We start from the raw sequence: 27,929 nt of genomic DNA, 5'->3' as shown, positions 1-27,929 counted from the left end.
CCTTGACTATTCACAGCCACGTCATTTATTCAACGGATTTGACTATTCAAATCAAATCTCAACTCTAAAACGCAATTAGGTCACACATAAACCATGCAATTAAATCACTCATCATTTAAGTAGCATACTTCATGGCATTAAAAGAAATAAATGCAATCGTCTTAGGGTTCGATAATTAGGGTTCAAAAAGTGGGGCGGTGCAGCTATGATATATGATCACACTCAATTTATTACTATAATATATAATCAAATTAACATGTACATTGTCATTGTACTCTTTCGAAGAGCACTTTTCCAATATGGAAATTGATAGTTCCTGGATTACAATAAGCTGCATAATAGAAACTTCTAGCAATAATAAAGAAGTTTTGCTTAATTTTGGAATCCAAATCATCTGAGGATTTTGTCACAACTAATTTCACCAACTCTTGCATCTGGGATTCTATCTCCAACGTTGTGAATCCTTCGGCACTAGCCATGCATCCATAGACATTCTGAAACGACATGAAATATGTCACAAGACTACCCTCGTCGCGTTCACTGATGAAATACAATAGTACTCAATGAAATTACAAATAAAAATAATAAAAAAAGTAAACCTTTTGATGTTGAAATAGACGAAGCTTATCACAGACACTGACAGTAGTGTGCAACAGATGCTCGTATTTCGGGTGCAATGATAGTAGCTCCTCTGGTTCGCACTTCCCTCTGCCGCTTAAGTTTAGCATTTGCACCAATAGCTCCGCCCCACTTCCGCCACCTTCCCAAGTCTTCATCCACTTGTGCCACTGCATGGTGGCGCCGAAGTCAAAAAATTTAAATTTTACTACAATTAAATTAGGCCAATATTTTATAAGAAATTGAGTGAAAAAGTACATATATTTTTTTTATGAACATGCAAATAATTGAAGTTATCTGACTTCATCTGTTGCAGCCTGCAGGCTGAGTTTTCTATTTAAATGAATGATTTAGATACGTGTATATATATAATGTGTATGTTCTAGTAACGTGGAACATGAACAAGGATAATGAAATAATTAAAAGCAAGAGATAATTGGAGATATAAGAAGTATATTTGTTGAAGTGAATGAGAATGTTGGACGTACTGCATTTTTCAATGGTTGATGAACGTCGCAGCCATTTGCCAACAATATATCCAATGAGAGCTGATTTAGAGTTGTGAGAAGTGTCCCCACCAAATTTGTTCTTGTTTTGTACCTGTCCAATTTGTTTCAATCATTCGAAAGGTCACATTCTAGAATAATGTATCCCTATAATTATTTGGCTATTTTTGAAATTTCATGTTTCTATAATTAATTGATCCTCAATGAAACGAATATAAGATTCATCATATACATTGGGAAGCTAAATTTACCTTCCTCCGTTTGCATACTTGAGGATGCTTCCGTGTACGAATTCATCGATGAAAACACGTTTTTGTTCAGTAGAAAGTCGGTTGTGGTGGAAATGCGACGTAATAGTTTGCATTAAAATCACAGTTTTGGCCCAAGAGAGACGTTCGTGTGATTTTTCTGGCTCAAAAATTGAAGCAGCAGCAATGTAGTATGCATGTAGAAGACCTTCTCCGCTTAAATCGAACTCTCCCAAACTCAAATTTCGGTACCATCTGCCACCAAAAATATTCAAAAAATTATTAGTTCGTCAAATGTGTTTTCAGGAGTCTTGTATCAGGACTAATTGTTTCATTTCTTGATTTATATATATATATATATAAAACAAATCAAGTAGTAATATAGTAAGTATATCTTACTTTTGGATGTCTCTCCACTCTTGTTGGTGTAACGCTTGACAATTATTATAGTCCAATTTCGCCAGCTCCAGATATTTGTTATTGTTCACATATGGCATCCTGAAAATATATTTTAAAATATTCGCTAGTTAAAATTACGCATCTTTTCTAATAAACATTTAACTAAATTGAGACAAAATGAAAGACAGAAAACCTAGACAGATATGCAGAGTATCAATCGGTCATTTAATTAATTAAGCTTTCAACAATACAAAATTACATGTAATGAGACAAATTAAGAGGAATCTCCACGTCTGTTACCATTACGTTATCTATTTTTATAAGCTTTCAAAACACAAAATATACATTTTAATATTAAGTAAGTCTTAGTCTTAGAAATTATATTTTATAAAAGGAGGTGGGCTGAAGAAATATAATAGTGCCAAAATGAAATTTGTCGCAATCTTTGTGGACAACAAGGTATGTATTATTCTATATCCTAATCCAATGATAAGAATGCCAAAATGCAAGTTGTCTTAGTCTTATTGCATGGACAACAACGTATGTATTATCCTTTTTTTTCAACCATGCATGACATGCACTCGTAATACATGCATGCAAAAAGGTCAAAACATTTCTCGTGTCCTATCTTATTATTTTCAGATTGACACAAGAGTGTGTATCTATATGTTTGGTCGGTTCATACAACGTAGGGTTAACTAACAAATTTATTTTGTATGCTTTTGTTTTTATATTCGGTGGATTATATAAATGTGTCCATGTTCATTGCATATAGTTAACTGATCAATGTGGAGTATTAAAAATGTTAACACGATAATATTGAAATGTCAACATAAATTTAGTTGATATTTTAATACATTGTATTGACATTGATACTCCATCCGTCCCCTATCAATTGCCCACTTTTGCCATTTTCGTCCGTCCTCCATTAATTGTCCACTTTCACTTTTTACCATATGATAAGTAGGTCTCAGATTCCACTAACTATTTCACTCACATTTTATTATAAAACTAATATACAAAAGTGGGACCCATATTCCACTAACTTTTACAACACACTTTCCTTTACATATCTTAAAACCGTGCCGGAACCAAAGTGGACAATTAATGGGATGGAGGGAGTATTTAAAATATCAACCCAGTATATTAAAAAGTCAACACTTTGTGTTGACATTTTAATATGATCGTGTTGATATTTTAAATACACTGCGTTGATAAATTAGCAATTTAAAAAAAGTTAGCATTATAACGCACCTCTATATACATGTGTATTAATATCCATCTAATGAATCTTAATGTGAGGGTTCAGCGACGAACTCACATTTGTATGACCCTATCCGCTTTGGGACAAGCTCATGATTTTGTTTTCGGGATACTTCTGAAAAGATCTTATACTAATGGAATTGGGGCAGCAGCCCTTATAAAACGTTTGCAACTATAATTACTTATTCCCCGACGTGGGTAAAAGAAAGTGTACCTATATAAGGTTTTGCCAATCCAGACATCATCTTCACCACCGTATTGTTCTAGATAAAATCTTGTTTCGACTCGGGCTAGGCTGGCGTACCAGGGAACATCTAGTGCATATCCCACCTAAAACAACAATATTATCAACCTTAAATTTCAATTTATTCCATGTATTCAAGCAACAATCCATAAGAAAAGTTATGGAATGAGGTGGCAATTATTTGCATGATGGTGATAGTATTTTTTTAATGTTTGCTTTTTGAGGAAGTAGATCTACATGTGTATACCATCATAGCTTAGCACAGATACAATATTTCATTAATTTCAAAATTTTATTTTTAGTGCAATTGCTTTTTTAAAGTGAGTATGTGGCCAGTTAGAACAACACCTAAACTAAAAGCATCTCCACTTTTCCTAAAAGTAGAAAAAAGAAACATTATCCATCTCATCTTTTAAATGGAAAACTTACTAGTATTTTTTAATTAGCACATTATATTTTTTATTAATCTAGGTTTAAACGTATAATAGTATAAGCCAAGAGTGAAGATTGTTTGATACCTCGCCAGGAAGGTCTTTGGTGATGATCCACTTATCCAAGAGCTGATTATTAGCTCTCTTTAGTTGCAAGAATTTAGAAGAGAAAGTTGCTGCTTCTTCTAGAATCTTCTCTCCCGGAAAAATCAACTGAGCCGCTCTGTAAAGATTGTACATTCCGGTCACCGCCTGCGTCGACTGCCCCTTGAAGCAGAAAAACTCTCCACCGCTCTCAAAATGTTTGAACACATCTTCAAATATGCACCCAATTTCCATATTAGTACTATATTCCTTTTTTTCTATTTTAAAAAAATTATTACTTCTAATTAATTAATTACCCGCAGAAACCTCGTATCCATGCAACCTCAGCAACCTGAATCCCATGGCCGTGTCGTCTATGTCCTTAACTTCCGAATTCCTTGCCCAACATATCCCTTTTTCTGTCCAATATCTTTAAAAATATTTCCACAATTATTTAATTAATTTTAAGTAGTATTAAAAGGATAAATTATAGCAGTACTGTTCAAAAAGGAAAATTTGCATACGCCTACTAAAATATTATTGCACATTATTTTATGAATGGCGGCAATATATAATTAATTTTGTACCGGTAAACATATGCGACACATTTCTCGATCTCTGGCTGAAAATAACGCGAAACTCCTAGTCTTTGCAGCCTGTCTACTGCCCATAGATGCTCGAACAAATCCACAGGGTACACATTTGGAACTAATTAAATAATCATTCAAAAATAAAATTATGGTTCAAATAAAAAATAAAGAATTTTTGAAAATAGATTGTACTAAGTATTAATTACCTCCCCCGTTAAAATTATTGAGGTGTTTGGTCAAATATTTGAGGCAATTATGATCCTTGGTTTGTTGGAGAGCAAAAGCAGTGGAAGAAGGAGAGAATAGGAAAGAGCCATCTTCACTTTGCAATTTCAAAAGCTTATCCCACATTAGGCCTCCCATTCCTTCCAAGCTATGCAGCAATGTTGTGGGCATTTGGTGCAGTATTTCTCTTGGAATCCTGCAATTAATTATTAAATTATTCCCACATACTGCCCTTTTTCAAAATAGAAAAAAGCAAACACCCTTTTTCCTATTATTCTCAACACACATCTTTTCACCACAACATGTGCTTACTTTTGTAGCTTTATCTCTCTTCTCGCATAGATCTCTCTCAACCCTCTCGTATCACTCGGGACATCAATTCGGAGGTCTTGAGCTATTTCAATGAGCGATGGCAGCGCCACCTCGAAGCCTATCGGCATGTGCTCCACGTTCTCCTCCTCGAGCTTATTCACATTCTCCTTAATAAACAAAACCCCTAAAAAACATAGTTATTACTCACACGTGGTTCCAATAGAATAACCCAAATCTCAACCATTTTTTAAAGACCACGCACGAACCTCTGTCGGTTTTGTCGAGATGCGCGTCCCAAAATCTCAAGGCTACGACGCACGCCAGCGTGTTGATGATCCTATCGAAGATGGAGAAGGTTCGGGCGTCGCCCCACGACCCGTCGCTCAGCTGGTTCCTCGAGATCCACTCCAGGCTCGAGGGGAAGCGCGGCCGCCCCTCGTCCGCCACCAGCGCCACCCACGCGGTGTCGTAGGGAGAGACGCTGATCTCGCCGTCGCCCATCGACTGAAGCATCGACCGCACCGCGTTAACTAGCCCGCCGATCTTATCCAAAATGGAAAAAAAAAAGAAATGAAAAAGTGAAGAGAAATACAGTTGGTAAATATTTAAGGGTATGAACAGGGCTAAGCACCTTTGTGGAATCTTTTTCTGCGTCATATTCCACAACCTCGTGCCACTTTATCACTGGCAAACCATTCTGAATCACATCTATGTAGTCTGAAAAAATTGAAAGTGATTAATTTTTTATTTATTTTATTTAGATAAGAGAGAGTTGGAGGTTGCTTACGAGGTCTGGAGATGGCATTGCATTGCAGAGGAGAAGTGGGAGTTAGTGGTCTCAAAAGTTGGAAACAGGCTGCAAGTAAATAAAAAGGAATTTTGTTAGTGTCCAAATCGAAAGAGAACAAAATCTAGCGGTAATTGAAGAATCTTGATATTTTTTAAAAACAAAAAAAGCGGATAAACTGATAATGACACTTTTAACTAGTTAGGGAAAGCGGATAATCACCGGCAGAGGAGGGAGAGAAGGCGGCCGGGCGGAAGGTGACCGGATTGGAAGCGAGGGACATGATTGGAAATGTTTATTTGGTTTGTAGAGAGGTGAATAGAAATGGATTTGGGAGAGAGAGGGGTTGGTTTAAATGGAGAGAGATGGAAAGGAAATGGACAGAAATGAATTCCCAAGAGATTCCCGCGAATGGGTGCATGGAATCATCTTAAGGGTAAGTTTATTCGCATATCATTTTCATTTTTGTTTTCATTTTCAATTTTCTAAATTACGGATTATAGATACATACATTTAATTGGACCCAAATTAATTTTGTTACAACCACAACCAAACTTCCAATTATAAATTGAACGTTTTGCACTTACGAGCAACTACTCGTATGATTTATGTGTGACCAAATGTTTGGTAATTGGGTTGGGTATATCAACATTTGACGTAAGTGTTAGATTATTTTGATGTGTTTTAGTTAATTGACATTTGACACAACGGATCCAATTTAATGTAAGGTGAAATCAAGCATACTTGTGAGTGGAGTAGAATTAATGTATCTAGCTCAATATTTGATTAATAAGTACGAATGTACTTGAATTAATCAATGCAAAAGTTCTCGTTATACTCTATTTCATGTCTCACCTAAACCGTTCTGAAAAGATTATTTAATATATATAGTATATACTCTATAGAATAAAGATAAATATAGATAAAATGTACTATTTTCTTAATTGCATTTTCCTTTTTGTCGAGTTCTTGATTAGATTGGATCATAATATTAATTGGACTGTCAGAGTTTGCACCATAATATTCATATGGAATAATTTCGTTGTTGTTTTCTATTTAGGGAGTTTGGATTTGTATTGCAATTTTCCATAATATTCATATGGAATAACTTTCGCTGCTCTTTTCTATTCAAGGAATTTGGATTTGAATTGCAATTTTCCATAATATTAATATGGAATAATTTTCGATGCTCTTTTTTATTCAAGGAGTTTGGATTTGTATTGCAATTTTCCATAATGTTCATATGGAATGACTTTTGCTGCTCTTTTCTATTCAAGGAGTTTGGATTTGTATTGCAATTTTCCATAATATTAATATGGAATGACTTTAGCAGCTATTTTTTATACCTATATGATTATAGTTGGTTCTTTTTTCATAGTAATTACTCCATCCATTCTAAAATATGTGTCAGACTTTGTCCCAACACAGATTTTAAAAAAATATTACTCTCTTCATTCCAAGGAAGATGACCCCTTCCTTGGGTGGCACGGGATTTTATGCAATTTAATTTTGTGTGTTAAGTGAAGATAGTAAAGTAAGAGAGAGGGAATATAGTAGAGATAAAATGTGTTTCCAATTTTAGTAAGAGGTCATCTTAATTGGGACAATCCAAAAAGAAAAGTGAGTCATCTTCAATGGGACGGAGGGAGTATAAAAGAAGTGCATTGAAAATGTTGATGGTTCTGGGTCCTACTTTGACACTCCTAAGTTAGTATTATACTCTCTATGTCTGCCATTAAACGTCACACTTTGATCCGGCATAGGTTTTAAAAAATACTTCCTCAGTCCCACAAGATTATGCACTCATTCCTTTTTAATTCGTTCCACAAGAATATTCACTTTCTAATTTTGAAAACACTTTTTCATTCTCCACTAACAATACTTTTATTACTCTTTTTCTCTACCTCTCTCTTACTTTACTTATTTTGCATTAAAACTCGTGTCGAACCCAACGTGCATATTCTTTGGGAAGGATGGAGTATAATAGAAAGTGAGTTAGCCTGAAACCCAGTGGAACGGGGTTAGGGTCAAAAATTCATAACCCAAATACCCCGGCAACCCGAGTGGATTGGCCCGAACCCGAACGGGTTAGCCCAATTGACATCCCTAGGCGAGTCTCATTTTTCACTAACACACTTTTTCTTTTTATCTATCTTACTTTACCAATTTTGTATTAAAACCCATGTCATTTCAATTTTTAGGAAACGGAGGGAGTATGATCTATTTATGTGTGACAGAATCGAGAAAGGAACTGCATACTCCCTCCATCCGATAGAATTAAACCATATTTCATTTTCCGTCTGTCCCATAGAAATAGTTCATATTCATTTATAGCAACCTTTTTCTTTTTTTTAATCCCTCCGTCCCTGAAAATTTGTCACCTATTTCCTTTTTCGTTCGTCCCTAAAAATTTGTCACCTTTCACTTTTACCATTTTTGGTAGTGGACTCTATATTCCACTAACTCATCCACACTCACATTTTAAGGATATTGGCACCTAATATCATGGAACTTTCAAAAGGTTTGGTTTGTCCCACAAACTTTGAAATTGACAAATAATATCACGAACTTTACTCCGAGTTTGTTATTTCACACCAATAAAAAAATTTGGGCTATATTAATAGATTGAAGAATAATTTTGGAGGGTGTGCTTCAAGAAAAACTATCCGCAAAGATTGAAAAACTTGAAGCTCTTGAAGTTATTGTCGAGAAATTATGAAAAAAAATCCGTATCACGATATTACTTGTCAGAATTTTTTCTTTGGTGGGAAATAACAAACTCGGGGTAAAGTTCGTGATATTATCTGTCAATTTCAAAGTTCGTGGGAAAAACTCAACTTTTTGAAAGTTATATGATATTAGGTGCCAATATCCCCATATTTTATTATAAAACTAATATATAAAAGTAGGACCCACATGCCACCAACTTTTTCAACCCAATTTCTATTACATTTCTTAAAACCCGTGCTGGGTCAAATGGTGACGAATTATTAGGGACTGATGGAGTATTATTTATGAGCTCCACCACCCACTACATAATTTCAACTACTTTTTTTCATCTCTCTTACTTTACCAATTACGTATTAAAATATGTGTCAACCTTAAACGACCTATTTCTAAGGGAGGGAGGAAGTACTAGATTAGAATTGATAACATTATAACTAATATCCCTAAAAGGATAAACCTACTAGTCTGAGACATTTCAAGGATCTTAAAAACTATTTGGAGTTGTAATCTACTTTCTCTGTAGTCCGAGAGGAAACTTAAAGTAGTGTGATGATTCTTTCTAGTGACCTTGAAGTCGATTATTGGATATACTAACTATTAGTAATTGATAAACTAAAATAATGAAATCATATTCTTGAAGATCCCTTCGTTGATTGGTTTTTATTCAATTGTATACTTGTAGTTAATTTAGTGCTAATATATTTTGAGTTGTTTGTACAAATGCATGTATTGTATGCAATGTGTGAGTGTGAGAGAAAAAGATAGAGAGAGAGAGAGTATGTGTGTAGTACGTGTGTGTATGCGCGTACAATGTAGTGTGTGTATTTCTATGCAGTGTGTTGTTTGTGTGTGTGGACATGTAGTGCGTGTGTGTGTTTTGTATGCATTGTGTTGTGTGTTTCGGAGGTGACTGATGAGTCCGCGAATTTTTGATGGTGATGAATGCAGGAAAATGCAGATCACGACACAGAGAATTTACGTGGTTCGATTTACTGAGGTAAATCTACGTCCACGGGAAGAAAAGAGGGCAGAGTTGTATTGCTTGATCTGTTTTCTACAGCTTACAATACAGACTTGCTATTTTATATTTGATCTCTAGAGAGCGAGAGAGTCTAACCCTATCTATCTGATCTAGGTTCTATTTATACAAAGGACCAAGATCGTGGCATGCAGCACCATTTACTAGGTAGTGGATGTCGTGGAGATCGTGGCGATCTTGCATGGGTCCACTATCCTGCATGAGTTAACGACTGCTTGACACCACTAAATAGATCGTGGGTGTAGTGGAGGTGGAAATCCTGCATGAGTCCACTATCTCCTAGTTCGGTCGAATACTGAGACCGAACTGCTGAATTATTGCCGAGCAGCTTTTGCCGATCTGAGAGTAGAGCTTGATGCCGACCTGAGAGCAGAGTTTGATTGGTTGGCTTTTACCGAGCTGTAGGCTGGGGCCGAACTCTTTGGTTGTGCCGAACTGAACTCTTTAGTCATGCCGGACTGATACTCTTTAGTCATGCCGAACTGGTACTCTTTCTTGGGCTTTAGGCTGAGGGGCTTTACTGCTGTTGGGCTTGTTTAGTACGTACTCCATCACTACCCCCCCCGAAAAGTGAAGTGAATCACTTCGGCATTCTGGATAAAGGTACGGGGTAAGTTGATGTTTGTCCTCGGTCTGATGAAGTGAACTCTTCTTTGACCGGACTTGGTTTGTGTCCTAATTTGGCGAGTTTTATCGCTCGGATCGAACTTTCCGTTGTCCTAATTTGGGGATCGGACTTTCCCTTGTCCTAATTCGGCGAGTTTTATCGCGTGGATCGGACTTTCCCTTGTCCTAATTCAGGCAAGTTTTATCGCGTGAATCGGACTTTTGTTGCAGTTCGTTTCAGACGAAGTGCTTGATTTTTAAGCCGAATTGTGGTCTTGTATCCTCTTTAGAAGCTTGGACTTCACAATCGTTGGCTTATTGCAGCTCGTTTCAGACGAACTGCTTGTTTAAGCTGAATTGTGGTCTTGTATCTTCTGTAGAAGCTTTGACTCACAATCGTTGGCTTGTTGCAGCTCGTTTCAGACGAACTGCTTGTTTAAGCTGAATTGCGGTCTTGTATCTTCTGTAGAAGCTTTGACTCACAATCGTTGGCTTGTTGCAGCTCGTTTCAGACGAACTGCTTGTTTAAGCTGAATTGTGGTCTTGTATCTTCTGTAGAAGCTTTGACTCACAATCGTTGGCTTGTATATGTTCTAAGAAGGGGATCAGCCTTCGAAGAACAAGATACCTCAGTAACATTTGTAAGAGACGACACGCACAGAGACAGACAAAACACACAGACAAAACGCACAGAGACAAATAAAGACCAAGTAAACCAAATAAAGCACATTGACTGAACAGGACTCAAGACTGACTGACCGGACTGTCTCTTACAAATGGAACTTTTTGAGGTTGGAAATGTGCCATGTTCGGGGTACCTGTTCTCCTGACATGTGAGCCAATTTGTAAGACCCTTTGCCGAGGACTTCTGACACCCGATACGGACCTTCCCATGTGGGTTCGAGCTTGCCCAGCTTTTCTGCTCGGCTTACTTCGTTGTTTCTCAAGACGAGATCTCCCACTTGAAATTGCAGCTTCTTCACCCTTTGGTTGTAATACCGGGCTACTTGCTCCTTGTACTTGGCTGCTTTTATGCATGCCAATTCTCTTCTTTCTTCGGCAAGATCTAGCTCGGCTCTCAGTCCGTCGTCATTCATTTCTGCTGAGAATTTTAGAGTTCGGGGACTGGGTACGCCGATCTCCACCGGAATTACGGCTTCAGTGCCGTACACCAGACTGTACGGAGTTTCACCGTTGGAGGTTGTGGGTGTAGTTCGGTAGGACCATAGGACTTGAGGGAGATTTTCTACCCATTGTCCTTTGGCTTGTTCTAACCGAGCTTTTAACCCTTTCACCAGGATACGATTTGTTACCTCCGTTTGTCCGTTTGCTTGTGGATGAGAGACCGAAGTGAACCGCTGTTGAATATTCAGCTCTTGGCACCAATTCTTGAACGTCTTGTCGGTGAACTGAGTCCCGTTATCCGAGATGAGGATGTGGGGTATGCCAAATCGGCACACTATGTTCTTCCAAACGAAATCCAATGCCTTCGAGCTCGTTATCGTAGCTAATGGTTCAGCTTCCACCCACTTCGTAAAGTAGTCCACGGCAACGATTAGGAATTTCATTTGCCGAGGAGCTTGAGGAAGTGGTCCCACTATGTCTATGCCCCATTGCATGAAAGGCCAAGGGCTTTGCATAGTGGATAGATCGGTCTGCGGCATCCTTGGGATATTTGCATGGATTTGGCACTTCGGGCATGTCTTGACGAGCTGCACTGCTTCTTGTACCAAGGTTGGCCAATAATATCCCCATCTTAGAACTTTTTTAGCTAAAGCTCTAGCTCCGATGTGGCTGCCGCACGATCCTTCATGAACTTCTCTGAGGATGTAGTCCGTCTCTTCTGGTCCTACGCACCGCAATAACGGCTGGAGGTAAGACTTTCTAAAGAGGACTCCTTCATGAAGTTCGTACCGAAGTGCTCGGCACGTGATCTTCCGAGCTTCTCTCTTATCCTCGGGCAATTGTCCTTGATCCAGATACTGCAAGATCGGCGTCATCCAGTTCGGCGAGCTGGATACTGAATGTACCTCGGCTTCATCAATGCTTCGATGCATTAATTCTTCCGCCTTTGAGCTCGGATCTGAGGCCAACTTACTTAAGGTATCTGCTCGGCTATTTTCCGCTCTGGGGACGCGGATTATCCGAAAATAGGAGAAACTTCGGCTGATGCTTTGCGCTTTGTCCAAATACTTCTTCATTCTCTCGTCACGAGCTTCACTTGTACCCAACATGTGATTTACTATGACTTGTGAATCACAATGGACTTTGAGAGATTTGACGAGCAGACTTTGCGCTAACTGGAGTCCGGCCAGGAGGGCTTCGTACTCGGCTTCATTATTAGTAGTGGGGAATAGGAACCGAAGTGAGTAGGTTACCTCGTGTCCGTCGGGAGCGACGAGTAAAATACCAGCTCCACTTCCCATCTTGTTTGAAGCTCCATCTACGAATCCGCTCCAGCAGTCCGGCGGCTCTTCTTCGGATTCCAAGGGCTGTGCTAGTTCGGCATTGGCAGAATTTTTCTGTTCGGCAATGACAGGGATTGCTTGATCGAACTTGGCCTCTGCAAGAAAGTCTGCCAAGGCTTGTCCCTTGATGGCTTTTCGAGGTAGGTACTCGATTGAGTGTTCTCCCAGCTCTATGGCCCATTTGGCGATTCTGCCTGATGCTTCTGGCTTGGTCAAAACTTGCCGAAGAGGCAGATCGGTTAAGACGCATACCTTGTGAGCATAGAAGTATGGCCGCAGTCTCCTTGCTGCATTTACTAACGCCAGAGCAATTTTCTCCAGAGGTTGATACCTTGTTTCTGGACCTCTTAATGCTCGGCTTGTAAAGTAGATGGGAAACTGCTTTAGGCCTTCTTCTCGTACAAGCACCGCGCTGATGGTTTGATCGGATGCCGCTAAGTATAAGAAAATTACTTCGGCTTCGGTTGGAGCAGAGAGAATAGGAAGCTCGGCTAGATAACTTTTGAGCTCGTCAAAGGCCTTTTTCTGCTCGGCTCCCCACTCGAACTTTGGTGCCTTTTTCAACACCTTGAAGAACGGCAGTTGCTTTTCGGCTGCTTGGGAAAGGAATCGATTCAGTGCGGCTAGACATCCGGTTAGCCTTTGCACGTCATGTATGGACTTCGGCATTGCCATGTTCTGAACGACTTGAACTTTTGAGGGGTTTGCCTTGAGTCCGTCCTTTGAAACCAAACAACCCAGAAACTTTCCCGAATCTACCAAAAAGGTACATTTTTGGGGGTTGAGTTTGAGGTTGGCTTTTCGGAGCACGTTGAGAGTGGATTTGAGGTTGTCTTCGTACTCCGAAGTGCTTTTGCTTTTGACAACTATGTCGTCGACATACACTTCAACCTGTTTTCCGATTAGGTGCCGAAAAAGCTTATCTACCATCCTTTGATAAGTGGCTCCGGCATTCTTTAAACCGAATGGCATCTTTTTATAAGCGAAAATGCCGAAATCGGTAATGAAAGCTGTTTTCGGAGCGTCACTCTCATCCATCAACACTTGGTGATATCCTTTGTATAAATCAAGAAAACAGAAAATTTCGAAGCCGATCAAAGCTTCTACTTTTTTATCTATATTCGGAAGGGGATAGCAATCTTTAGGACAGTGCTTGTTTAGATCGGTAAAATCTATGCACATCCGCCATCCTCCTTCTTTTTTCTTGATCATCACAGGATTGGCTACCCAAGAAGGATATTTCACCTCGTATAGTACATCCGCTTTTAGTAATTGGCGGACTTCGTCATGGATGACTTGGCTTCTTTCTGCCGCAAAGAGTCTTTGCTTCTGTTTTACTGGCCGGATTGAAGGATCAATATTTAACCGATGAGTGATTACCTCGGGGGGCACTCCGGTCATGTCCAACGGAGACCATGCAAAGACATCTTTGTACTCCTTGAGGAGCTGAATAGTCTTTTCCCGGAGTAGAGGCGTTCCTGCGAAGCCGATCTTGACCGTCCTGGATGGATCATCTTCGCATAACTGAACGGTCATTGAGTTCGGCTCTGAAGTGACTTCGGTTATCTTGCTTGCCTCTGACTCCGGTTGCTGTGATTGCTATGCTTGATGGTGCCGAACTGATTGCTCGGCACTTTTAAGCGCAATCTGCAGACATTCTTTTGCTCTCTTTTGATCACCTCGGATGACCGCTATCCCACCTTTAGTGGGGATCTTGATGGTGAGGTGATAAGTAGAGCAAACGGCCCGAACTGTGTTGAGCCAGTCTCTCCCCAGGATGATGTTGTACGGGGACCGAGCTTTCACCACAAAGAACTCGATCATCGTATTGGAGCTTGTAGGCGCTTTTCCCACCGTGATCGGAAGGCTGATAATACCTTCAGGGCGGGTGTCCTCCTGGGCGAAACTTTTCAGAGGAAGTGGAGCCGGACTGAGCCGAGCTGGATCCACTTCCATTTTATCGAAACATTCTTTAAAAAGAATGCTGACTGACGCTCCTGTATCCACAAATACTCTGTGGATCAGTTTGTTTGCCACTCCGGCTTGAATGACAATAGCGTCTTGGTGAGGAGAGATGGCTGGGACGGGATCGGCATCTGAAAATGTAATCACTTCGTCTTTCTTCAGCCTTTTATGTGTTGGCTCCTCTTGATTGGAACCTCTGCGTTCTGCTTTTAGGGACGACTTAGTCTTCCCGGCAGGGAGAGCATCAATAGTCTGGATTACTCCATCATATTGCGGCTCGTCGTCGTCTTCGGGATCCTCATGCCTTTTCGGATCCTGAGGATTGCAGTTCGCACCTCTCTGCCTTTTGTTCTTTTTCGGCTGCTTGCTTTGGTATTTTTTTAACGTTCCTGTTTTCACAAGAACATCAATACCTGCAGCCAAATTTCGGCACTCCTCGGTATCGTGACCGTGGGTTTGATGGAAGGAGCAATATTGATCCTGAGGTCGTCGCGCGGCTGATTTCGTCATCCGCTTTGGTTTTTCGAACATATCGGAATGTAGTTCGAAAATTTCCGCTCTTGACTTGTTTAATGGTACGAACTGAGCGGGCGGTTTCTCAGGATTGAGACGGGGCCCCAATCTGTCTTGCACCGGAGCCCTTTGAATTCTGTCAAATGGAGTCCGGCGAGGATGCCCCTGATCGCTATGATCGGGCTTCCTTCTGTCTTCTCGGGACGATGAGCTGTCTAACGACCGTTTGCGACGGTCTGCCTCATCGGCCCGGGAGTACTGGTCCACAATGTCCCACATTTCCTGAGCTGTCTGCGGACCGCACTCAACGAGCTTCCTGTAGAGAGCTCCGGGCAGGATTCCATTTTGGAATGCCGAGATGACAAGCAGATCGTTGAGATCGTCTACTTGCAGGCATTCCTTGTGGAATCTTGTCATAAAGTCGCTGATTCTTTCGTCGCGACCTTGACGAATGGAAAGCAGCTGAGCCGAAGTGATTCGGACTTCCGCTTTCTGAAAGAACCTCCTGTGGAAAGCATCCATTAGATCTCGGTAGGATCTAATGCTGCCTTGAGGAAGGCTGTCGAACCACCTTCTGGCGTTCCCGATGAGCAGCTCGGGGAACAGCTTGCACATGTGGACCTCGTTGAGACCCTGGTTCGCCATGTTATATTGATAGCGTCCCAAGAAATCATGAGGATCCACGAGTCCGTCATAGGTTATCGACGGAGTTCGGTAGTTCCGCGGCAAAGGAGTTCGGGTGATATCGTCCGAGAACGGAGTCTTTAATGCTCCGTACATGGCGAACCCGACATCTCTTCGGTACGGAGGAGATGGAGTTCTCCTGTGGTTCCGGTACCGAGGAGGAACAGGAACATGTCGGGGTTGAGGATTCTTTCTCCTGGAAGACACGTCACTACTGCGGTAGTGACTTTCATGTCTGGATGAGGAGGGAGAATCCGCTGTTGTCTTCTCCGGCTGTCGGCTCTTCTGCAGGAAGGTTAAGAACTCCTCCTGCTTCTCGGCCAAGAACAGCTTGACAGCTTCATTTAAATCGGGCTGCTGGGAAGACTCGGTGCGATCTCTCCTGGAGTGGCTTGTTCCTTCTTCGTGAGAACCGGAGGTAGATGTCTCCCGAGGCCGTTTTTCAGACCTGCGAGCTGGACTAGCTTCCTCACGGTTATCACGAACGGTATTACGGGTAGTATGTGATCTGGTATGCATTTTTTTGGGGTGGAAAAAGGGTCAAAAATTCGCTTTATCACAAATTTGGTTCTCTGTTTCCCACAGACGGCGCCAGTGATGAATCCGCGAATTTTTTTGATGGTGATGAATGCAGGAAAATGCAGATCACGACACAGAGATTTTACGTGGTTCGATTTACTGAGGTAAATCTACGTCCACGGGAAGAAAAGAGGGCAGAGTTGTATTGCTTGATCTGTTTTCTACAGCTTACAATACAGACTTGCTATTTTATATTTGATCTCTAGAGAGCGAGAGAGTCTAACCCTATCTATCTGATCTAGGTTCTATTTATACAAAGGACCAAGATCGTGGCATGCAGCACCATTTACTAGGTAGTGGATGTCGTGGAGATCGTGGCGATCTTGCATGGGTCCACTATCCTGCATGAGTTAACGACTGCTTGACACCACTAAATAGATCGTGGGTGTAGTGGAGGTGGAAATCCTGCATGAGTCCACTATCTCCTAGTTCGGTCGAATACTGAGACCGAACTGCTGAATTATTGCCGAGCAGCTTTTGCCGATCTGAGAGTAGAGCTTGATGCCGACCTGAGAGCAGAGTTTGATTGGTTGGCTTTTACCGAGCTGTAGGCTGGGGCCGAACTCTTTGGTTGTGCCGAACTGAACTCTTTAGTCATGCCGGACTGATACTCTTTAGTCATGCCGAACTGGTACTCTTTCTTGGGCTTTAGGCTGAGGGGCTTTACTGCTGTTGGGCTTGTTTAGTACGTACTCCATCAGTGACCAATTTTACAACTATTTGAAATTTCAAATGTTAACATAGCTAAGAAATTGTTGAATTGAGAGGAATCAAAATTCAATTTCAAATTTAATCATTTTTATGGTACCAAGCAATAAATTTGGAACTGAAATTTCAGTTTTAAATTTAACCCTTAATTATATGGTACTAAACGGACCTTAATTAACCATTTTCTAATTCTGCATGCTAGCTTTTATGGCCCAGCAACTTGTTGACCCGTAATAAGGTAGCTTAGATTTGTATTGCAGCCAACACCTTGTTAGCTCGACTCTAATATATAAGTATTAAGAGCAGCTAGGGATGTCAATCCAACCCGTAATTCGTGGGTCGGTCCGAATAGTCCGGTAAAATTAGTGGGTTAGGGTTGTAATTTTGTAACCCGAATACAAAACGAATTAAACGGGTTACCCCAATGGGTTGACGGGTTAAACGGCTTGGCCCTAACGGGTTGCGGATCGACCCGACGGGTTGCAACTTTTAATGAGCAATATTAAGTCTTAGGGTTTTTTGTATTTTTTAATTTAATGTGACACAATCATTAGTCTTCTTCAATCTTAATTCTACACTTTTCCACTCGATCCCACTCTATCAACTTTCAGATTCCACCTCGACTCATTATTCCATCGTCACATCATCTGCCCCTACTTTCTTACCACCATCAAAGCCAATCAAGACAAAATTAAAACTATCTCATCAAAATCTCAATATAGTTATCATTTCAATAATAATTCCTGTAAGATATGATTTAAAATTTTTCTAAAGAATTAATTATGAATAATACCAAAATAACGACACGAACACAATCTTTAATTTAAATTAATTGATTTAATTTTAATTTATCTTTGTTTATGTTGTAGTTGATCGATATGAAATGCTTTTCTCCAACTATTATTAAAGAAAACTATGAAAATTTGAAGATGTTATAGGATTCTAAAACTAAGAATAAAAAATTATCTAAAATTTAAAATCATTTTATAGAGTAAAATTTTGATACAAGAGATTGTTTTTGAAAATTTTTAAGTCCGAAGAGCCCGAAACTCGGCGGGTTAGAGTTAGAGTTGAAATACGACCTATAAAATTCATAACTCAAATAGCCCACACCCAAATAGCCCTGCAATCCGAGTAGGGTTGCCCAAACATGTTAGCGCGATTGGCATCCCTAAATTTACAGCCAACGCCTTGTTAGCTCGACTCTAATACATAGTATTAAGATCATTTATAAAATATGTTAAACTCTATTTAAATATAAGTCGCACCGTGTATACTCTTGAAATATTTCTACTCCAAATTCGATAGAACAATAAAACAAATTAATTGCTCATTGAGGACCTTATTTCAAAAAAGAAAAGTAAAAAGAAACACACTCACTCTGTTTATGGGCATGCATGCCTTTTTACATTTTAGAGTTAATAGCCCATTCATTAACTTGGGCTGACGCTGAGCATTTTATTGTTGAAAAAAACGATTATAAGCAAATTTCTGAATTAATCAAATTAAATAATTGAATTAAGATCTTCCTCGTCCCTCGATATTTACGACCATAGTTTTGTTAGAAAAATAAAAGAGCAGTTTCATTTTCTATTTTTTAGATATTTTTTTCATCACGTTGTTACGCAAGATGAATTTCACTTTCTACTAACATTATTTCAATTTATCTTCTTTTTTTAAAATTTCCTATTTTATACTCCCTCCGTCCTATAATATATGTCACACTTTCTTTTTTAGTTTGTCCCACAAAAGATGTCACACTTTCTTTTACGAAAAAAATTCCATCTCACATTAATAAAGATTTATTATTTTTTCTCTCCCCCTAACATACAAAACAACATCACCTAGTATCTCGTATCAATCTCCAAGTGTGTCATCTGTTACGGAACGGAGGGAGTAATTTCGTAATATTAAAAAGTAGATGTTTCAAAGTATATGTTTCAAAGAAGATGTCACGCTTTTAGTTTATTCTATAAAAGATACTTCCTCCTTCTCTAAAAGTATGAATTATATATTTTGTTTTTAGCTATAAATTTTCTAATTTTAGAAATTCAACTACACCTATTAAGAGCATCCACAACCGTGCTCTTGCCAGCGGCACGGTTGTGGGCCCGGCCCCACTTTTTCTGCCTGCTCTCTGGCAAGAGCACAACACCCACAGTTGTGCTCTTCCGCAAGGACGGACACAATTCAATTTAAAATTTAATTAAATAAAAACATTTCCATAATATGAAAATTCATTAAAAAACTGAAATAACATTACAAATTACAAATAAATTTAAAAAGACATAATTAAAAGCCTAAAAATTTAAAATTACATAATTAAAATCCTAAAAATTAAAAATTACATAATTAAAATCCTAAAATTAAAAAAACCACTACGCGTTGCCGAATTTCGCCCAGATGTGTTTGATTAGGTCTTCTTGTAGCTCAATGTGGGTTCAGGTATCGCGCATTGTGTGCCTTGTCTCGATCCTCTGGCCCACCGTCGTATGCACACCTCTGCATGGGGGAGACCTCGCGGTTGAGCTTCCGGCTTCATCCTCGTTGTAGAAGCTAGCCGCCCTCGGTCCTTCGTCGGCTATAATCATGTTGTGTAAGATACTACATGTGAACAGGTTTGTATGAGAATTATGAATGAGAGATGAATGAGAGATGATTTGAAGTGATAAATAGATGACGAATGTGTGTATTTATAGATGATTTTGGGGGAAAAAATAAAAAAATAAAAAAATTCAGAAAAACGAGCAAAAAACGGGCATATTTTTGGGATTTGGAAAATATTTTTTTTATCATTTTTAAAAATTAAATACAGAATTTTTAATAAAAAAAATTCAAAGGCAACGGCTATGCCGTTGCCCAATCGCATGCCGCCACGTCGCCTGCTCGCTGGCACGGACGTGCTCTTCGCAGCGAACAGCGCCGTGCCAGCGGCGCGAGCGCAGCGGCGGTGGAGCTTGTTCGTGCCAGCGGCACGGCACTGCGCATGCTCTAATAATGTAGACCTCAAATTTAACTATCACTACTTCCATTATCATTTATCTATCATATTAAAATTTATGATAGAATCAAATATTAGTACTTGATTAACACAAAACATCTTCTAAAATTTCATCACTAACTCCAAATCAAACATCTACGAGAAAGTATTCTATTTTGATACTCCCAAAGATTAGCAACTACTCCTAAAACATAAGTGGAACAGATTAAGTACATTCGTCTTGAGCATCTCAAACTCACAGTAAAACAATGGTATCATTCTGTTTCCCCTTCTCGTTTGCTCCGCCCCCCTCCAATGCCTCGCCGCGGAACTTCTCCGTCGCAATCACTGCCTCCGCCGCCGCCTTGTCGATCACCAGAGCCGCCATTGCCATCTCACAGAACCCCGACGATCAGGGGCGGAGCCAAGAATTTAATTCAAAATGGGCAAAATTATATTAGAAATTTTTAGAGTTTGAGGGAGGGCATTTACGAAGGAAATCGAAAATTTTGCAAAAACTGAAAGGAGAAAATAGTAAAAAAAATATTTAGGGGGGGGGGGGGGCATTTGCACAGGAATATTTTATTTTTGGTAATGCATGTTAATGGAATTTCATTTTAATGAAGCTCTTTAGTCGAATTCCGACTCAGGGAGTGACGCATAACCGTTATGCATCGTTAATAGAGAGACGCATAACCATTATGCGTCTTTATTTAGTGACGCATAAGAATTACGCGTCTTTATTTAGCGACGCATAACACTTATGCGTCTTTCACTAGCGACGCATAACGCTTATGCGTCTTTCGCTAGCGACGCATAACGCTTATGCGTCTTCCGTCGTGTTTTAAAAACAGGCAGAAGCATCTCAGAAACAAACAGAGCAGAAGCAGCGAAGCAAACCAAGCGACGAAACCGTAGCAATTTCCGACGAATCCCAGCAATTTCCGGCGAATTTCCACCATTTTGCAACCTTATTCCGGTAATTGTTCTTCAATTTGGCTAAATACATCATTTATTGCTTAATTTGTGCATGTTTTCCGTAATTTAGCAAAATTAGGGTTTATGATGAAATTGATGGATTTTTTGTCGATTTTTGTTGTTTTGTTGCCTATAATTAGGGATTATGATGAAATTAGGGGTTATGATGAAATTGATGGAGTTTTTGGTCAATTTTCCATAATTTGTGTATTTCATATGCATATAATTTAGCAAAATTAGGGTTTATGATGAAACTGATGGATTTGTTGGTCGATTTTCTGTAATTTGTGTATTTCATATGCAAATAATTAAATGGGTAGAAGCAGTTGATTAAGTTTTTGTAATTGCGCCCCTTTTGTTGCCTAATTTGAATCTTGATTATGTCTCCAAATTGGAATATAGTTTGCCGTTGTCAATTGAAGTTGCAATTTAGTTAGATTTTTCAGTTTTTATGATAAAAATTGAATCTTGGGTGAATGTTTTGAAGTAGATGGCATCTGCAAGTTCCGAACAACATTTATGTTATGGACCTGAGGATCCATCATTACTATTTCACCAAAACGAACACATTTCAGCCTCATTGTTGGCAAATGGCACAGCAAATGTGTTGAGAGTTCGTAGGACGGAGAGTAAGGTTTGGGCAGTGCCAATACATGAAAATGTGATGTATTGGCTTGATGTATGGGGGTTCAGAGGGGTGGTTGAATGTGGGAGGCCGATGAGGATGGACAATGAGCTTATAACTGCTTGATCGAGCGTTGGAGGCCTGAGACACATTGTTTCCACCCACCAGTTGGAGAAGTTACCGTAACCTTACAGGATGTGCAAAGCCTGTGGGGTTTGAGAGCAGACGGTTGTGTTTTCACTGGCCGTGACTACTCTATTGGATATGAAGATTGGCCCAGCAAGTGTCGAGATTTGTTGGGATGGATACCTGACGCAGAAACAGAAACGAAGCAGGGTGGTTTGTTGATGACATCTCTGATCCACCAAGCGACGATACCTTTGGGTGATGGGCTGCATGAGTATGCATACATCCAAAGAGCATGTATACATGCTCTGATCTTGTTAGGGGGGCTTATTATACCGGACACCACAGGGTGCAAGGTCCCCTTTATGTGGTTAAATGCCTTTGACGATCTGGAAGAAGTGGCTAATATCAGTTGGGGTAGTGTTGCTTTAGCATTTCTGTATCATTATCTGTGCGAGGCTTCTGTAGGCAGACAGAAAAGAGATGTGGGTGGACCTATGGTTCTTTTGCAGTTGTGGGCGTGAGAAAGAATGCCTACATTGAGGCCAGCCTTCTTGATATCGCCTATGCACACGCCGTATACCCCGTGTGGAGCCAAGTAATGTTTTTTTTACATTAACTCACTTAGTTATGTATTATTTTGGTAACTTTTGACATTAATATTATGTTTAGGTGGCACGGAGTTACTGAAATTGGAAATGCTCCCCGACATTCAGTAGCTCATTATCGTGATCAATTATCACTGATTCGTCCCGGCCAGGTGAAATTTATTTTTGTTGTCTTAGTTAATGAATTTACTATAGTATGAAATTAATTGTGATTTATTTATATTATGTTTTTATAGTTTCTGTGGACACCGTATGCAGATTGTATCCTGCTTGATTACTGCATTGATTCGAATGCATCCTTCTTGTGCGACATTTATTTGGTGTGCTGGTCATTTGTCGAGGCACACGAGGCTGGATGCGTTTGCCGATAATTTAACCGCTACCAGCGTATTCCTCAGTACTGTGATAGGATGCTACATAATGCAGGACATTTGAGTAAAAGTCACCGCCGTGGGAGGAAGGGCGCTGATTGGGCTAAGGTACATAAGTTCTTCATTGATGAATGGGACTTGAGACACGACAGATTCCAATCAACTTTTGACCATGCCACGGCGACCATGGATGGTCGCATTAATCCGGGCTATATGGCGTGGTACAATAGGATCACAGTGTCGTACCTAGTTCAACCTGTGACACAGTCAACTGTTGGGATGAACGAGTCAGCCTCTTCTATGAAGAAAATGGTATGTTATGTTTTTTTATATAAAAATGTATTTAGTTTGAAGTTTGTATAGATTGATTGTAATGATTTTGTATTTGTGTTATATAGGTTGAGACCCTTCAGGGGATATGGCATTTGACCTCTGAACATGACACAGACCCTCGATTACGGCTGATTCGGGAAATGGCTGTTGAGGCCCTTCGTACGACGGACCATACTGATGTGATGGAGTATCCAACTTCGCAGCGGCGAAATATGGTCATTCCGCCACGCCCACTAACTTCTCTTCGTCATGGACTGCTGGGTGTCCGGACGGGTGGGCACGGGATTACACGACATCATAGGTTGTCGCAGCAGCCGCCGCCGCAACCTGAGTATGCGGTACCAGAGCACTTGAATCCGGAGTACGATCCCCCAGGATTGTCTCAGTTGAGTGGTGCAAGCCACGATCCCTCGCAATGGGGAGCACGAGCATCATGTGATTCATTCTTTGGCGGTGGGTCTGATTGGGATGCAGTTCTACATGGACGTGATCCATACTTTCAAAATTATCAATTTGTGGATCCTGTGGGGGAAGAAGAGGGCCAGGGAAGAAGAGGGCAGGGAAGAAGAGGGCAGGGAAGACGAGGGCGGGGAAGAAGATGATGAAGTTATATTTCGACCACTGACCGAGGGATCCTCACGACCAACTGTGAAGAGTTCATCAAGTAAGATTGGGAAGGCTATGCACAATGTATTAAGGGGATTTTCAACAAGGAAGAACAAAGGGAAAGCTCCAACAAAGTTCACGCCTTCGGGGAAATAGGTTTTGGAGAAATGTTGGTATTTGTTTATATTGACTAAGGTTTTTGGTCATATGTTGATATTTGAACATTGTTGATGGGTTGAAACAAGTTTAGGGCATATGTTGGTTTTTGTTTATATTGACACATGTTTTGGTCACATATTTAAGGTGAAACAATATTCATCAGACATAACACCCGTCTACAAAAGTCAATAAAAATCATAATAACTGTCATAATAAACATCATAATAACTGTCGACAACATCTCACAAATGTTGATACATAAACATAGTAACTATCAAATAAGATCCATCAAATAAGCCCCAAACACAAATATCAACAACATTCATCCTCGACGCCATGCCCTCTCTTGTCAGCAGTTCCTGCAATTCAACATAAATTTCAATACAAAACATAACAGATCTCCAATTCACAAATCAATCGCAAATATATACCACGAATTTACTGAAGAGCACCGGCTGAGCAATTTCTTCGGTCATGCCCCTCAATCCCGCAATTTCTGCAACGGCGGGGAGCTCTCGGTTCATCTTCCTCGTGGACATCCATTTGATTAAGTATCCTCCTTCTTCTAACTCGGCCACGCGTTCTAGGAATCAAATTTTGTTCCCAACACAATCCGATGCGGCTCATTCTCATCCCAATACAAAAGGTTGTGTTCATTACCACCAACATCATCAGATACTCCAGACGGATGACTTGGTAATTCACGAAAGAATCTAAACCCTCTAGGATTGTACTCCGGAAGTGGTTGTTCACCTTGCATAACAGGTTTACATGCTACTATCTCATCATCAGAACTACCATCACCATCACTGAGATCGAGGTTTGGCTCTGTCTCAAATAGTGGCCTTAGCTCACTAAGATCATCTGCAACATCTACCTCATCATTCAATCCAACACCAACATCATCAACATCTACAACATCTCTCTGCTCATTCATACTACGATCAAAGCTAATATGCTCCACCCTCGCAGATGATCCAATACCACAATCAAAGCTCATTTGTTCAACCATCGCAGATGATCCAATACCATAATCAACAACTGGTGGGATTTTTGAACTCCTCACAGGTGAATACTCAACAAATAATTCAATACACCACTTGAATTTTGAGCATTGTTGAACATAAACATCACACTTTCATCATTGCAAATCACAGAACATGTATACTCATACCGGAAGCAAAGACTATACATTGTCTCCATAATAATTCAATTGTGTGTTGGTTCATATCTATTCTCATCGCATCACAGATCATTGCTACAAATTCAGAATAGGAAACACATGAATTTAATATGATGGAGCTCCTCGCACGAGGTGGTTCATAACCAATATCCATATGTGGTAGTTGAACTACTATACCACCCCAATACAAACTCACAAATACTTGCATGATTTCTGCATCAAAAACATTTAAAACAACAACAATTATGGACATTTTTCCTACAAGCCATAATTTTATAAATTGGGTAAAACTAACAAAAGAAAGCAAAATAAACATGAATAATGATGAATGTAGCTAAATTGATGAACAAATTACCGGATCTTATGGAGATAACGTTGGAAATCGCCGGAAACCCGAGAGAGGAAATGAAATTGTATTCTGTGCGCTGCTTCTGCCTGCTGTGTGTTAAAAGCTGACTGAAAGACGCATAAGGGTTATGCGTCATTAGGGTAAGACGCATAAGGGTTGTGCGTTTCATTAATAACGACGCATAACTTTTATGCGTCACTCCTCCATTCGAAAAAATCTAATCTCCTTCATTAAAATGGAATTCAATTAGTGGGCTAGAACAATAATAGAAAGAACTCGCATTTGCACCCTACCCTCCTCAAGAGGCTACGCCCCTGCCGACAACTCCCTTGTTCGAACCGCTCTGAATTGCTTGGTTTCCAACAGAGGTCTCTGGGGCTCTCTCTCCCTCTCCGCAAACTCCTCTCCGGTCGCTGAGCCCAGGACTGGAGCCTCATTTCCTTCTGTTATCAGAGATTCCCACCGCCTTCTCGGAATCGGGCTGCCGAGAAAAAGCAATTCTAGGGTTGAAAAACATCGATGTCTACGCTTTTGGTACTGTTTTTTCATCCATCATTCTTCGAATTACTGCTCATATATATTGCATTATGAAATTCACTATAGTTTGAATCATTTATTCAGGTTTCCAATTGGAATTGAAAATCGAAATAGTGTAATTTCTTAATTGGATGACATTACTGATTTAGGGCAATGTTCTTCAATTTACTTGCTCTTGATTATTGGCTCTGTTGTTACCTTGTGTATAGGTGTATATGCTGATGTGAACAAGTTTCTTAGTGAGAAATATAGAGATGTATCTGCTGCTGAATTGAAGGGAAACGACAAGTTGAAGGAGGATCTTATGGAGTGTGATGTTGGCATGACTATTAGGCTGCAGATCGTGTATGGACGATTGAGCATTCATTCTGTTCGCAGTGCTTTTGAAGAGTCCGTAGGCACCAGACTACACAAGTTTGGCGGATCAGATACAAAGGAATTGCTACAAAGGTTACCTACTGTTTTCATCTACTCGTTTTGTTCGTTGATTTTTAAAGTAGGGTATTTATACGTATGTTTAATATGTTTGTCGCGTCACTCGCCTTATAGAACTGATTTAGATTGATCTTCTGCATAGGATAAGTTTGCCGTAGGATCAATCATGTTTGAGTTGTGCTTGCATTGCAGCAGCTTATTCCAATCTTTATTTTCACCCAGAAAGATTAAGAACAATGGTTATGTTTAATCTGCAGATGAATATAAATTACCCAAAGGCTCCATTATTGACCTGTCGAGGGAGCGGGGCTATGTTCTTCGCACAACTAGTAAGATACTATATAGGTTTCTTGAATGTGATTTTCTCAAAATAATCTCTTAAAAGCCCTGGTAATGTGGTTCTGTTGTTTCCATGTGTGCAGTTGATGGGAAGGAGGCTGGATGCATCCAGAGCAAGCTGTTGTGTCGGTGACTCCTGGATCTGTACATTGGCGATGAACCATTTGATCGAAAAGCCAAAGAAGACGTAGAAGTGAACTTGGCTTCTCTCCTGGGAAAATAGATGATATTGATCTCAAGTCTAATTCACAGTTTGGGAAGATCAATATGCTGCATATTTATTACTCTATGAATGGAGAAATGGCAGGTTTGAACTTCCCAAAAAAGCTATCAATGTTGAGGGATGTAGTTGTAGAATGAATTCTCATGGTTAATAGAATTGGAATGTGGCGGATTTTACTGCTATATTTGTTCTTGATGACCTGTCTTTATTTGGCAAGGTGAAATAGCAAACACGTCCGTGCTAAACGTTATGGTAAGGAAACGAAACAGATTTTCGTACTCTTATGTGCGAAGATCCACTTATTGGCAACCAACAAAAGGCACATGCCATTACGTACAACTCAGCATGCCTGAAAGGCACTCTGTATTGCGTAGTAGAAAGCACACCTCCAATGGCCAATACTCTAGAAGCGGCTGTGTGGTGGGCTCTGCTTCAGGTTTTTACTTTCCGACCAGCAACGGGGCTTGGAGCGATGGTGTGTACTTGGAGTCAACAAAGCATCGTCCGAAGCGCAAAGGCAAGGGAAAGACAGTGACTTCAAGTAGTGCAGCAAACAAGGATATGGGCGTTGTTGGGACATCACTTGATACGACGAACAAGGCCATATTGTCTAATTTATTTTCTAAAGCGTAGATACAATATTAATTTATCAGAAATTCCCAATAAAAGTTATAGATATGCCTTAGTTTTTAATTATGTAATTTAAGGATTTAAGCAATCATTCATAGTAATCAATCAACAACAGAAATTCATCTGTACAAGTACATTTCAAATTAATACCTGAATAATCAATCGTGAACACTACCAGTATGAACTATTTTGAAGAACTTGGAAAAATAATTTAGAGCAAATCACTCATGTGCGCTTGCGTATCAAAAAACAAATACAATTAAGTGCCTCTTATATGTTTGAATCTTGTGCATACAACTTGTTGAGAGTTGACAAAGGAATTGGATGGTCTAAAGAGAGAAAAAAAACCCAACAATATTACAGTAATTACTAAATGCATAGTTGATTCCAACTTTAGCCAAAGTCAAGTGGGCATTAAAAAGAGAAATTTCAAACGTAAAAACAAAAAAAG

At 39.8% G+C, this 27,929-nt stretch overlaps 1 protein-coding gene and 1 pseudogene across 2 annotated transcripts; one reads left to right on the top strand and one right to left on the bottom strand.

Annotated features, from left to right (window-relative positions):
• Window positions 1–211: 211 nt before the first annotated feature.
• Window positions 212–6,061, bottom strand: LOC121762885 (ent-copalyl diphosphate synthase, chloroplastic-like). Of its 2 annotated transcripts, none has more exons than XM_042158900.1 (15): window positions 5,930–6,061; window positions 5,708–5,776; window positions 5,552–5,637; window positions 5,187–5,463; window positions 4,921–5,104; window positions 4,590–4,804; window positions 4,381–4,501; window positions 4,111–4,223; window positions 3,797–4,023; window positions 3,249–3,364; window positions 1,772–1,870; window positions 1,376–1,627; window positions 1,107–1,218; window positions 600–788; window positions 212–494 (listed from the first exon to the last, which is right to left on the bottom strand). In XM_042158900.1, the coding sequence occupies exons 1-15, from the start codon at window positions 5,988–5,990 to the stop codon at window positions 267–269; spliced, it is 2,349 nt and encodes a 782-aa protein (XP_042014834.1). In that variant the 5' UTR covers window positions 5,991–6,061; the 3' UTR covers window positions 212–266. The 2 variants fall into 2 exon arrangements, with proteins under 2 accessions (XP_042014834.1, XP_042014835.1); XM_042158901.1 differs by having other exon boundaries at window positions 5,187–5,424.
• A 14,184-nt stretch (window positions 6,062–20,245) lies between these two features.
• LOC121761156 lies at window positions 20,246–27,030 on the top strand (annotated as a pseudogene).
• The last annotated feature ends 899 nt before the right edge of the window (window positions 27,031–27,929 follow it).

Source organism: Salvia splendens, chromosome 13 (genome assembly GCF_004379255.2).
Source record: "Salvia splendens isolate huo1 chromosome 13, SspV2, whole genome shotgun sequence".
Lineage (NCBI taxonomy): Eukaryota > Viridiplantae > Streptophyta > Magnoliopsida > Lamiales > Lamiaceae > Salvia > Salvia splendens.
Note: the sequence above shows the minus strand (reverse complement) of the source record. Positions and strands in the feature narration are given on the sequence as shown.

Bases quoted from the DNA above. Each gene is read 5' to 3' on its own strand.
- LOC121762885 (XM_042158900.1), bottom strand. From the start codon at position 5,990: ATGTCCCTCGCTTCCAATCCGGTCACCTTCCGCCCGGCCGCCTTCTCT. The intron at 5,777-5,929 runs GTGATTATCCGC...ATTTACTTGCAG, and splicing joins CTTCTCTCCCTCCTCTGCCG to CCTGTTTCCAACTTTTGAGA. The intron at 1,219-1,375 runs GTAAATTTAGCT...CAAATTGGACAG, and splicing joins AAGTATGCAAACGGAGGAAG to GTACAAAACAAGAACAAATT.